At 45.5% G+C, this 12,411-nt stretch overlaps 1 protein-coding gene across 1 annotated transcript in view; it reads right to left on the reverse strand.

The window, feature by feature from the left end:
* The window catches only part of FAT3 (FAT atypical cadherin 3), a 684,233-nt gene that overhangs the window by 103,195 nt on the left and 568,627 nt on the right, over positions 1–12,411 (reverse strand). Inside the window, exons 11-13 of the mRNA XM_030886441.2 lie at positions 6,990–7,186; positions 4,727–4,880; positions 2,287–2,520 (exon numbers count right to left, since the gene is read on the reverse strand). Of these exons, the coding sequence (XP_030742301.1) occupies positions 2,287–2,520; positions 4,727–4,880; positions 6,990–7,186 (585 nt within the window). The remainder of the gene's footprint in view (positions 1–2,286; positions 2,521–4,726; positions 4,881–6,989; positions 7,187–12,411) is intronic.

A 12,411-nucleotide genomic window follows, 5' to 3' on the forward strand; every position in this document is an offset into this window, starting at 1 on the left:
ACCCCTCTGCAAGGGGATCTCCAGTGGCCTACTAATGGGCTTTGGGTCTCCACTCCACACTCCCCTTGGGCTATTTTCAAGCAAAGAAAGATATTCTAGAGAAGCGGAGACAATGAACCAGAATCTGTGGTGTCATGCTAGATAGAGTGCGACTTTTGTCAAAGGCTGATAGAATAGTTTGGCAAATTCACATTATATATAGGTGACAGGAGCACCTGTAACCTCTGTCCGTATTTAAAGCTCTGAAAATAGGCCTTTTGATAATGAGCAAACCACCACCCATCTGTCAGTTTGTTGTACTGTGCTGGCTGCAGTGTGGCTATGGTGCTGGAAGCCATGCCACAGCATTTCAAATACCACAGGGGGACCTGTGATGATAGACGCATTTCAGCATCGCTCCCACAGCAAAAGAGACTAGGAGGAAAAGCCTGGTGATTCATTTCCCAAAATTGGCTATTGGAGATCTCAGGGATCACAACGGAATACTGTCCCATTTTGCTCTGGAAGACTGGATGACGAGCCAGCCCCTTGATTGGACAACTCTCCGAGTACACAGTGGCTGCTACTATGGGCTCATACCACTGAACATGAAGCTGGCACGGCTGGGTCGCATGTGTACCTAAGTTATATAGAAGGTCCCCAGCAGCTAGTGCTGACCCCACAGCAGTCACAGGAATTAGTGCAAGTGAACAAGGTGCTGAGAAGGGCGTCATTACAGTTCTGCTGCAGTAACGGCCTTCTCGCCTCTTCCCTGTTAGATACCCAGAATCTAGACATCCGTCTCCCTCTCCTCCCAGTCCAGACAGCTGACTCAGAAAGACGTGAAAGCAGGTTTACATCATTCTTCATCACAACTTGCAAATCAGCTGTAAGCACACATCCCGCCCACTGCCTGCAACAACCCCGGGTGCACTACCCACACCCTTCTGATTCCAGTGCCTAAGGATCTGGGTCTACCTAGGTCCTTCTTGGAGGGCGAGAGTGGAAAAATTCCCATTTTACAAGTTTTTCTCAACTTCTAGGTTAGATTTTAAAATGCCACCCATGTCCCATTTGCAACATTCTGAAACTCAAATTTAAAAAATATATATTTGAAAAAGCATTCATTGATTTCATTTCTGCCCTCTTTCCCCAAAATCTGCTAATAAGACTCTGAAGAATGTTGTGTAACCATCTCTTAATTTTGTAATTTGTAGGTATTACATAATTGCATGCCAACAAAGAGGCTTTTCCTGTTTACTTTTTACCTTTTTCTTTTTATGCAAAGCTCTGTCATATGCAGATGTTAAGGTGGTGGTGTTCAGCCTTGACAATTATGCTAATGAGGTAAGAGCAATAATTCAGTGTGTAGCCACTAATTTCTCAAAGGGGAAAGAGGCAGAGACCTTGGGTTCCACGTTTGTTTTCGACTAATTATCATATATTTATTTTTCCATTAGTCCAATAATTTTTCTTTCAATTCAGAATTAAGCAATAAGACACTGAATTATATAAAGGCCTGTTTAGCATAGCGGACACACCCCATCACTCCCCAGCCCTCTGATTTACAGCTCTTAAAAGGCACCAGCAAGAGGCTGTCTATATGCCCTTTTGTATTTATATTCCATCATGCAGTCACCTCAATAACTTATGCATTCTCTGAAGGACTACCTACCAATTAACGCTAGTCTCTTCTTCCTCGCAGCCTCATTATGTAAAGTGGATTTTAATGCAAACTTTATTAGTAACTTTCCATTCTAATTCCATCTGATCTCCCCTCCTCCCCAACTTCTGCCCAGGACTGTCAGTTTATATGTGACCAACATAGCAACAATGGTGGCGGAAAACTCCACACTGGACTGGCTGCACATTTAGTAATTGGTCTTTGCACTATGGGGCACCACATAATTCGAGACTGTCCTATTTCAGCTGAAGCATGGGAGGCAATTCTTTATAGAAATGGAAATGAATCCTCCCTGCCACCAACACAGCAGTGTAACTACCTACGTTCAGGAGGAACAAGAAAGTAAGGAAGCTATTATTTTTCCTCAAAAGGCAAAGCAACAACAAAAAGGTCCTTTGTTAGGTAAGGAATTCATGCTATCTTGTCTTCAAACACTAGAGAGAAGAGGGATGTGGATGAGCCATGTACTGAAGAGCTCACATGGGCTTTAGTGTACATGTTCTTGAGGTAAAGAACCAAGTGGGCTGATGAAGCCTCTTACAAAACCGAAGGCCAGAGACCACCCGGTAGATGACATGCTGAATGCATGAACACGGGATATGACATCAGGGAGACTGACTTACCGACATCAGGATCGACGGCTTGAACTCTGGTTAACAGAGCCTTGGTGGCAGTATTCTCAAACACACAGGCGTTATAATGGTCCGAAGAAAAGACTGGGGGATTATCATTCACGTCCTCCAGGATCAGGCGTATGTCGGACTGGCAGAACCTGCCACCTCCATCTGTGGCCCTGGCAATCAGGCTGTACACAGGGACCCGCTCTCGGTCCAGCAGAGCCAACGTTTTTAACTCCCCTATGAAAATCAATGGTAGCATGGTTGGTCAGTTCTGTCCTCTCAGAGTAGAGAGCTATTCTTTGACTTACACATTTCCCACTGACTCTAGACAGGATACATGAGGAGCTAGGGGCAACTGCCATCTACCAAGCAACATGGAGGTAAGGAAAAGATAAGCTAAACAAGCCCCATCACAGCAAGGACCAATAGTTCTCAGCCCTAGACCCCCAGACTTGGGGATGGGGGGGGGCGGGGGGAGACAAAAAAAATCAAATTTTTAGCCACTCAGAAAAAATTCTAAGGTATTTGATGTACCAGCAAATGATCTGCATGCCCCTCGCCCGGGGTGGTGCCTGTGGTATCAGGGCTTCTTTTATGTGCCAACTTAGGGAATTTTGACATGCTTAAACGTCTCAAGGTCTGCTCGGAACAGCTGCTGTCTCTGCATTCCCGGTACATTTTCAGGGGGCAAAAAGTAGAGAGCATGGGCCAGTATCTTATGTTCGCTAATGGGCAGTATCAACACTCCTCTGCAGACCCAGAGGGCAGTCCCTAGGCTTCCAGTTATTCAATAGCTTTTCACTTCATCTTTTCCAGTAAAGCACACAGTCAGAGCAGAGCAAGGGCTGGATGTTAGCGGGGTCTGTCTGTGGCTGTTAGATGAGGGATCAGGCCCATGTGTTGGGATATTGGAGGAGTTTGGGATAGCAGCTATATATCAATCCGTATGAAGATAAGCCTCTATTTTAACCCCTGGAGCATCTGTGCTCATGAACATTAGCTACTGGACATTAGCTTCTGTATGTTGCTTAAGTTTCAACAGACAATGGCAAAGGAGCTTGGTGACAAATCTAAATAAATGCTATTTGGTGAGAAGTAGGGTTCAGGAAACATTACAACTTTTAGATTAAATGAACAGACCTCATTCAGGCCACGCCATCGATATTGTGAAGGCCAACCAGTTCCCCTTTCAGATTGGACTGGATCACTCCTTTCTCTTACTCCCAGGAGTTCTGGTTAACAGAGCTTCTCAGGGAAACCTCTGGGGTGCCCCATTATCTGGTCTCAAGTTATTTTCCCACCGGTTTTCTCACAAGCCATTCTCTAGCTCCTCTCACTAGTGCCAGGGGCTAAACATGCCATTCTTTGGGTGGGCCAAGGCCCTGTGCCCTGTGCGGTCCTGAGTTAGCCGGGAACCCTGTCTTAGTTCAAATGCCAACTCTTTCTTAGCATAGTTTCCTCTTCCCTCTCATCAGAATATTAGCTACTTCTTTCTGTGTGCCCAGACACCTCCACTTATATACGTACACCTCTGCTGGGTACTCTGCCTTTCATTATTAGTATTGTTGATTCACGTGCCCACTAGGCTCCCAGTCCCTTGGGCGTGCTTCGTTTTATTCAGCGCGGAGTCTACCGCACATATCCCTTCGAGTGCTTTTATGTCCACTAGCTAATCAATCCACGTTAGTTATCGAGTAATCACAACCAGGCCCGAGTCCCAGGTAGTCAGGCCAGGGGTTCCCAGTAGGATACAACTGCCATGAGAATGTGGGGAGGGAAGGAGCCACGGCCTCATGTATTGGCTCAGTTGGTTTCTCTTCACTAAGACCGACAGAGTCCTGGAAGTATTCGGTCTTTAGACTTTATTCTAAAATTGATATTGGATGGATACCACAATGAAATAAGTTGCCTCCTCCGAAAATGTCTTTCCTGTTAGCACTGGTCCTCAATGCAGGCATCCCTCTTCCATCTACATAGCCTTTGACCGTGTCAATTTTACCCAAACACATAAGTACATCGGAGGGCCCACAGTTGAGGAGAAAATAGACAGGAATCTTTAACAAAAACCAGAAAATGGTGTTAATAGGAAAGTTCTCTTTTTACGCATTGCTCTCTGGCTTTCATGGAAGCCCACATTTATGCTGCAACTCTGCTTGCAACTTTTATAAGAAAATGCCTTAGCTCACTGATATGACTCCTTGGTAGTAAAAAATGTAGGAAAAGTGAAGGCAAGTTTTAGAACCCAAATCAAATGTGTGTAGTCTCGCGCGTTCCCCTGCTGACACCATGGGTTCTCACTACGTCCTGGAGACAGCCCAACATAGTAGAGTATCCCAATTAGGTTCTAGTGTAGAAACTGCCCACTTGGGAGGAGACTGTGTGAGAGTTTAACATATCTACTGATAAACTATGACATTGACCCAAAGAACAAATTTAATCTTACCACTTTCTGGATCTAGGAAAAATTCATCATTTCCAGATCCATACAGTGAGTATCGGACATCTCCATTAGATCCAATATCGGCATCCTTGGCACTGACTTTCAGGATAATTTTATTTGATGGAATGTCTTCGGGAATTAGTGCTGTATATGCAACCTGAGCAAAGGTAAAACAAAGATGTGTTTAAATAATTAGTACTTGGGAACAGTTGCTTTGATTTCTTTTACAGTGCATTGATGAAATTTAGCTTCTGCTATTCCACCCCACAACCCTATCACCACAGTAAAGAATGCAACGTAGTATATCTGATGCCCTAACTCTCCCATGCCCACTCACTCAACAAGCATTTATTGTGCATCTACTATGGGCGGGATACTGTTACAGGTGCTAAGAGGACACAGGAGATGCATTCCCTGCCCCTGTGAAACCAGTGTGCACAGCATAAGTTGATCATGATCCTCGGTTTTCTTTATTTGCTAAGTCCTAGCAAGGTCCCGGGAATCTGTCAGTTCTTCAGTTATCATCGACATGGAGCAATGGCATGAGATAGTAAATCTCTTTGCCACTTTCGAAGCTCTAGCCAGTTACCCGATTCATTGGGAACGCATGTGCATCAGAGTGCAATGGTGCTCCATACAGTTTCAAGGGCTGGTTTTTCAGATCACCAGGCCTTTCTCCAGAGGCACCTCTGGACTCAAACTTCCAGGCCTAAAGCAACTGTGTGCTAGCCATATGCATCACCCAGGATTTCCTAAGCCGTGTTGCTGTTGCTGTGAGCCACAGCTGACTCTGAACATACAGAATGCTATAGGGTAGCATAGAAATGGTCCCAGGGGGCTTACTAGGCTGTTATCTTTATGGGACTCAAACAAGTCTTTTCTTTCACCAAGTGGCTGCTGAATTCAAATGGCCACCCTTTGGGCTAGCCCCAAGTAATTAACCATTGTGCTACCACGGCTCATTTTCTAAGAGGCGGAACCTCAACTAATGTCTCTGGGTCCATATAGTAACCAAAATGGTCAATTAAGAGTGATTTACTCTGTGTCAGGGCTTAAATTCGGAGCCCCCAGTTTGCAGAAGGCTAAGGGTAACTGAAAGCCCCAGATCCATCTGCAGAGTCCACGTGTGAATTAAGCTTCCACTGCATTCCTTCTGCCCATTAACTAGGGATGGGAGCAGTCTGGCAAAATGTATTGGAAATGGATTCCTTCCACCCCACCTAGCGAGCCCAGGAAGGAGTAGTGTCTCTTGGGAGCTTGCCTGGGTATGAACTTGATCACAATCACCACCCACTGGGGGTGGGACTGGAGTTGCATAGTCATGAGTCTTGCCCCGCTTGCCTCAGTCGGAAGGTCCTGGACCAATCTTGTAAGCTCTTCTGTGTGACATAATGTACTTGCTCCAACTATGGTCTGGTTCCCGTTTCTGTATTCTGGCCTCTAACTATGATGTAATGATCTGCAAATCATGACTCCCACCCAGTCCTGCCCTAAATCCCTTATAAATCTCTGTATTCCAGCAAACCCTGAGGGACTATTATGACAGCTTGCTAGTGGGCTTCCTCATCAGGATGATGTCTCATTATTCTTTTCCCATTTCAAAACCCTCTGCCAGTAGTCCATTTTGACTCACAGGGACCCTGTGGGACAGGGCAGAGTTGCCTGACTCTTGGGAGTGGAAGAGCCATGCGCTTCTCCTGAGAAGCAGCGGGTGGTTCCAAATTGCTGACCTTGAGGTTAGCAACTTGACTTAATAAAAGTTCACTTTAAATTATGATTTACGTTTGGGGTTTCTCTTGTACTCGTAAAGCACTCTCAACATCAAATGATGCCAGCTAGGACTGCCCCCTTGTCGTCAGCTCTCACAGTATGCGTAGTCATGGGAAGTCTCCTTCAACAGGAGCCTGGCGATTTGAGCTCTCTGCCAACACTGCCACTAGCTAGCTGTATGACCCCGTAGATGTGATTTTCCCTTTACGAGCAGTCCATTTGTTCTTTTAGGAAAGCAGCCATTTAGCAGAACGTGGCATAAGGGACACTGTGGGGACTTCAGACTTAATTTTAAGACTCAGGGTGCACTGGTTTTGGTGGGGGCAGATGGAGGTCTCTGAGCTTATTATTTGTACTCTCCTCAGGTCTACAGCATTTCATTCCAAGTGCCACCTCCTAACCTCTCTCCAGTGGGAGCTCGCCAGCTGAGGCGCTGGGTTTTCATTGCACGTTAGGGATGCAAAGGCAAAGCCAGAGAGATGTCCCCAGGTCTCACCTGATCACAGACTGGGCGATTGTCATTCACATCACTGACTGCTACTTCCACCAGGGCCTGGGTGACAAAGAGCCCATCCGTGGCAGTGATATTGAGGAAGTACATGTCTTGTTCTTCTCTGTCGAGCGGTCTCTTCACGTAGACCTTCCACTCATTCTGCACCAGGCCCAGGGCAAACCTTCCTCTGGGGTTCCCTCCTGCCAAGAAAAAAAGGAGCCTTTGAAGATGTCCAACAAAATGCCTTGATCTCCAGCTAATGGAAGAGCTGGCGTGGGGTCATCTGGGTGTCCCTGAACTCTACCATTTCTGTTGCTGTCATTCTTTGTGCAACAAAGCATGATATTTATATGCTTGGCTTGTGTGGAAAGTAAAACAGCAACTTTCTACGAGAGTAAAACCCACTTAGAGAAGCTGGAGATGATCTCTTGTTTAGTTCCCCATAAGAACAATCAAATTCAAACTGTGAACAATCAATCGTCTTCTCGGGATGATACAATTGTCTTTCCACTTAGTCTCAAGAGAGGATGTAATACACCATAGCTCTTGTTACCAAGACAGTGTCATTAGCTGTTGATTATGCAATCAAGGAAAGGCAGTCAGTGCTATTGAGGAACCTCTAAATGAAGGCTTTATCCTCCAGCTGCGCTCTCCTTAGAAGGGCTGGAGTGTGGGGAAGAAAAGTTTACATTGCAGAGGAAGACCTATTAGTATTAAATAGCCCTAACGAGGGGTCATTTAAGGAGCAACTCACAGATGAGCACTGCAATTAGATCAAATTTACCGGCACAAAGCCGGGGAAAGGGGAAGAGAAACAGGAGTTAGGGGACCAGCGTTCTTCTGATGTTCCCACCCGGGGTGACCGGCAGTGTGACTTTTCCCCATCATTACGCTACAGGGGACAAAAGCAGCTCAGGGAACAAGAAGGAAGGGGAAGGAGGGAACTGCCTCGGCTTTCTAATTCCTAAGAGTGTCTTGATGTCACTTCAGATTCTGAGGAAGACTGGACCACACAGCGGGCAGGCAGCCAGGCATCACATGTGCTCACCAGCATTTCATTGATGTCTACAGGCAACAGGTACCTATTGCCTTTTCCAGACCAAGTGCGTTCTGGGTAGTAGCACTGGACAGAATGGATTGCAATCCCTGCAGTGGTGGTGGAGCTCACATTTAGTGTGGAATGCAGACAGCACATTTCCTTGTAACAACGAAAGCATATTGAATTGCGGATTGGTGACTTTACTGACAAGAGAGAGTCATCTTACCATCTTAACAATGAATCTTACAGGAACAAACAAGACTATGGTTCTTCTGGAGGTATGGAGCGGTGAGAAACCCTTTTAGTTCGTCTGGAATCTAGACTTCTGGATGCATGGCTTGGGGTAACCTACTCAGGACATTTACCAGTAGGTCCTTTTTAAAAAAAATCATTTTATATTAGGGGCTCATACAACTCTTATCACAATCCATACATACAAATCAATTGTGTAAAGTATATTTGTACATTCATTGCCCTCATCGTTCTCAAAGCATTTCCTCTCCACTTAAGCCCCCAGCATTAAGTCCTCATTTTCCCCTCCCTCCCCGCTCCCCACTCCCTCATTAGCCCTTGATAATTTGTAAATTGTTATTTTGTCATATCTTGCCCTGTCCGACGTCTCCCTTCAGCCACTTTTTGTTGTCCGTTCCCCAGGGAGAAGGTCACATACAGTTCCTTGTAATCGGTTCCCTCTTTCCAACCCACTCTCCCTCTACCGTCCCAGTATCGCCACTCACACCACTGGTCCTGAAGGGATCATCTGCCCTGGATTCCCTGTATTTCCAGTTCCTATCTGTACCAGTGTACATCCTCTGGTCTGGCCAGACTTGCAAGGTAGAATTCGGATCATGATAGTGGGGGCAGGGAGGAAGCATTTAGGAACTAGAGGAAAGTTGTATGTTTCATCGTTGCTGCATCACACCCTGACTGGCTCGTCTCCTCCCCGAGACCCCTCTGCAAGGGGATCTCCAGTGGCCTACTAATGGGCTTTGGGTCTCCACTCTGCACTCCCCCCATCATTCACTATGTTTTTTGTTCTGATGATGCCTTATACCTGATCCCTTCGGCACCTCGTGATCACATAGGCTGGTGTGCTTCTTCCATGTGGGCTTTGTTGCTAGCCTGGCACCATCAGCTTTCTTCGCCACATTTGCTTATGCACCGATTTGTCTTCAGTGACCTCCAGCAAAGCTGTGTAGTTGTCAGTTCCTACTGATCATGATTTCGTGTACGACAGAAGGCAACAGGTCCGGACCTGTGCTATCCTCAGAATTGGTCTTATATGTATAATGTAGTCAACCATGTCCCTCCATCTTATTGACAGTTTTCCTTTTTTTAGCTGCTCTACTACTTTACCAAGCATGATGTCCTTCTCCAGGGACTGGTCTCTCTTTAGAGCATGTCCAAAGTATATGAGATGAAGTGTCACCATCCTTGCCTCTGAGGAGCATTCTGGCTGTTCTATATATGATGTATTTGTTTATCTGTCCCACTTTAGGCTAGGGTATAGAATAGTGGTCCTCAACCTTCCTAATGCCATGACCCTTTCATATAGTTCCTCATGTTGTGGTGTCCCCCAGCCATCGGAATTGTGTATTTTCCGATGGTCTTAGGCGACCCCTGTGAAAAGGTTGTTCAACCCGCAAAGGGGTCGCGACCCACAGGTTGAGAACTGCTGCTAAGAGGGCTACAGTGAGCATGGGTGTTCAAGTGTCTGTTTGAGACCCTGAGCTCAGTTCTTTTGTATATCTCTAGGAGCAGAATGGCTGGACCATATGCTTCACTTTCTTTAGGAACCACCAAATTGCTCTCCACCACGGCTGTGCCATTTTCCACTCTGGGATGGAGACATCTTTTCACCCTTGTTTCTTTCATGTGATCTTTTCCAGATCTGAGAGAAAAATCAAATGGTTTGATCCCAGTCACTTTCGCTGACAAGTTTCTTCTATATAACCTGGTTTCACTGTCCTCTCCCAAAAGCGTGTCTTCACCAGACTTTTGGTTTGGCACTGACTTATTGGAATGGTTGTCTACTCAGAATAAATATACTTGATCACACTAATTCCTGGGTTCTCTGCGGGAGTTGGTTCTTTACAGCGGGAAGGAGCGCACGCTGGATGAGGAAGCCTGGAAGGGGAGTCAGTCCAAGGACATGGGCAACCAGGAGACTGTGGGCCATCAAGCTGACTTTCAACTCAGAGTCGCCCCAGAATTACTCACTAGGGTTTCCTAGGCTATACTTTTCATGGAGCACATGGCCTCTTTGTGTTCTCTCTCTCTGAGCCACTGGGTGGAATCAAACCACCTACCTTGTAGTGAGCAGCCAACCACCTAACCATTGTGCCACCAGGACTGAGTAATTATGGGATAAGCAGAACCATATGGACACATGCACAATTCAACAGAGGCGCCGGTTACACAGTCCTCTGGCACAGTGGCTCTCGACTAGGAGAGACTTTTGTCCCCAGGGGTCTTTGGCAAAATTGGTAGATATTTTTTATTGTTATATTGATGGGGGTGGGGGTGGAAGGTGCTACTGGAAGCAAGCAAAAATGCTGCTGCTAAACACTGTACTGTTAGCAGGGCAGACCTCCAGCAACAAAGAATTAGTCAGCCCCAATAGTCAGCAGTGTCAGGGTTGAGAAATGTGCTCTGGTGAGGCCCAGGGTCCTCCTGGGATATCACTTTCCCCCAACACTGGCAAGGATTCAGCTATGCTTTTCTTGAATATTATTTCAGCATGAACAAATTTAACCTCTCTATTAAATGCTTTCAGTGGAAGCCCACACGGTTCTTTTGTTAAATAATATGATTAATGGTCCTTTGTTCATCTGAGGCAGCATAGCCAAGTTGTGTTACATCAAGAGCAAAAGTTAAATCTAATTAAAATCAGTTGGTGGTTGGCACAGCTAATAGTCACCGTAGCTTTAAGCTACTCTGTCCTCGTTACTTTGGTAAAGTTGATGGGAGGGCCCCTTTAAATCATTCATTGAGAATTCATAGACGATGGATAGACAATTTAGGCTGACTATTTAACGACTCCTCCAAACAGCAAAGTACCCCTTAGAATGGCTGTGAAGCTTTGGCTCAGAAACAGAACACAAATAAATCAAAGGGAAGCTTTCCTCCTCTTTCCTCCCTTAGCACCCTCCTCCGGGTCTTCACTGCAGAAGGATGCACTGTCATGACAAAGCAATGAAAGCATCGAAGAAAACATAAATGCAAAAAAAAAAAAATATTCAAGCAGAAAACACTATGAAAAAATAAGGGGATGGATAAACACCGAGAAGAAGGGTAGCAGTCTCACGCATTGAGACACGTATGCTCCGCTGCGAAGCTTATTCTGCAGTGATTAATTAACTTTTCCACTAACACACTTAAGCAGATTCTGTGTCCTAAGGGCATTCTAATTAATTCATTTTTCACTCTGAATAATGTCGTTTTTCTAAAGGGAAGCCACCTGACTACAAGTATTGATGGAGACTTTAAAATCTTTTGGCACTTTGCTTATGCTCTGCCTCTGGATGCCACAATATCATAATATTAGCTTTAACCCCCGCTAATGGTTCTTTAGGAACCATCAACCCACTCCTTTTTGGCAGTTGAAGGCCAATTGCCCTGGGGAAGGATACCCTTTCTCCACTCAATCATGGAATTGTTGGCCGAGCCCAAAGGTGGCACCTTCGGTGTACTCTTGGTGCTACATCTGTCTAGCTTGGCTCCCCTATTGAACTGCTACTGATTATTCTAAGAAGCAGCAAAGACCAGAAAACCAGAGTATTATTCTTGTCAAAGAAATACCCCTTGATATGGAGTTGAATTAAGAATTGACCAACGAAAGATCACACTTGGCCTTCTAATTTGTTTATGCGTGTGCACTGCTAATATGATTATTACCAGCATTCACTAGTCAGTGAAAGTGATTGGGATCAAACCACTTGGATTTTCTCTTTGCCCTGGAAAAGATCAGTCGAAAGAAACGTGGTTAAGAAGATGTCTCCGTCCCAGAGTGGAAAACGGCGCAGCCGTGGTGGAGAACAATTCGGTGGTTCCTCAAGACAGTGAAGCATCGGGTCCAGCGATTCTGCTCCTAGGGACATACTCCAAAGAACTGAGCTCGGAGTCTCAAGCAGACACTTGAACACCCATGCTCACGAGTCAAAAGAAGGAAACAACAACAGATGTTTGGATAAACCAAATGTGGTACCCAAATGGAGTATTAGTCCACGACAAAGAGGATCATCCATCACATGGATGAAGCTTGGAAACAGTATGTTATATACAATAAGCCAGACACAAAAGGTCAAAAAATGCACGATTCTATTTACTTTAGATATCTGCAATAGGTAAATCCATACACACACGCACGCACATGCATGCACAAGA

This window comes from Echinops telfairi, unplaced genomic scaffold, assembly GCF_000313985.2.
Source record: "Echinops telfairi isolate 266 unplaced genomic scaffold, ASM31398v2 ScPeMD7_1713;HRSCAF=2227, whole genome shotgun sequence".
Lineage (NCBI taxonomy): Eukaryota > Metazoa > Chordata > Mammalia > Afrosoricida > Tenrecidae > Echinops > Echinops telfairi.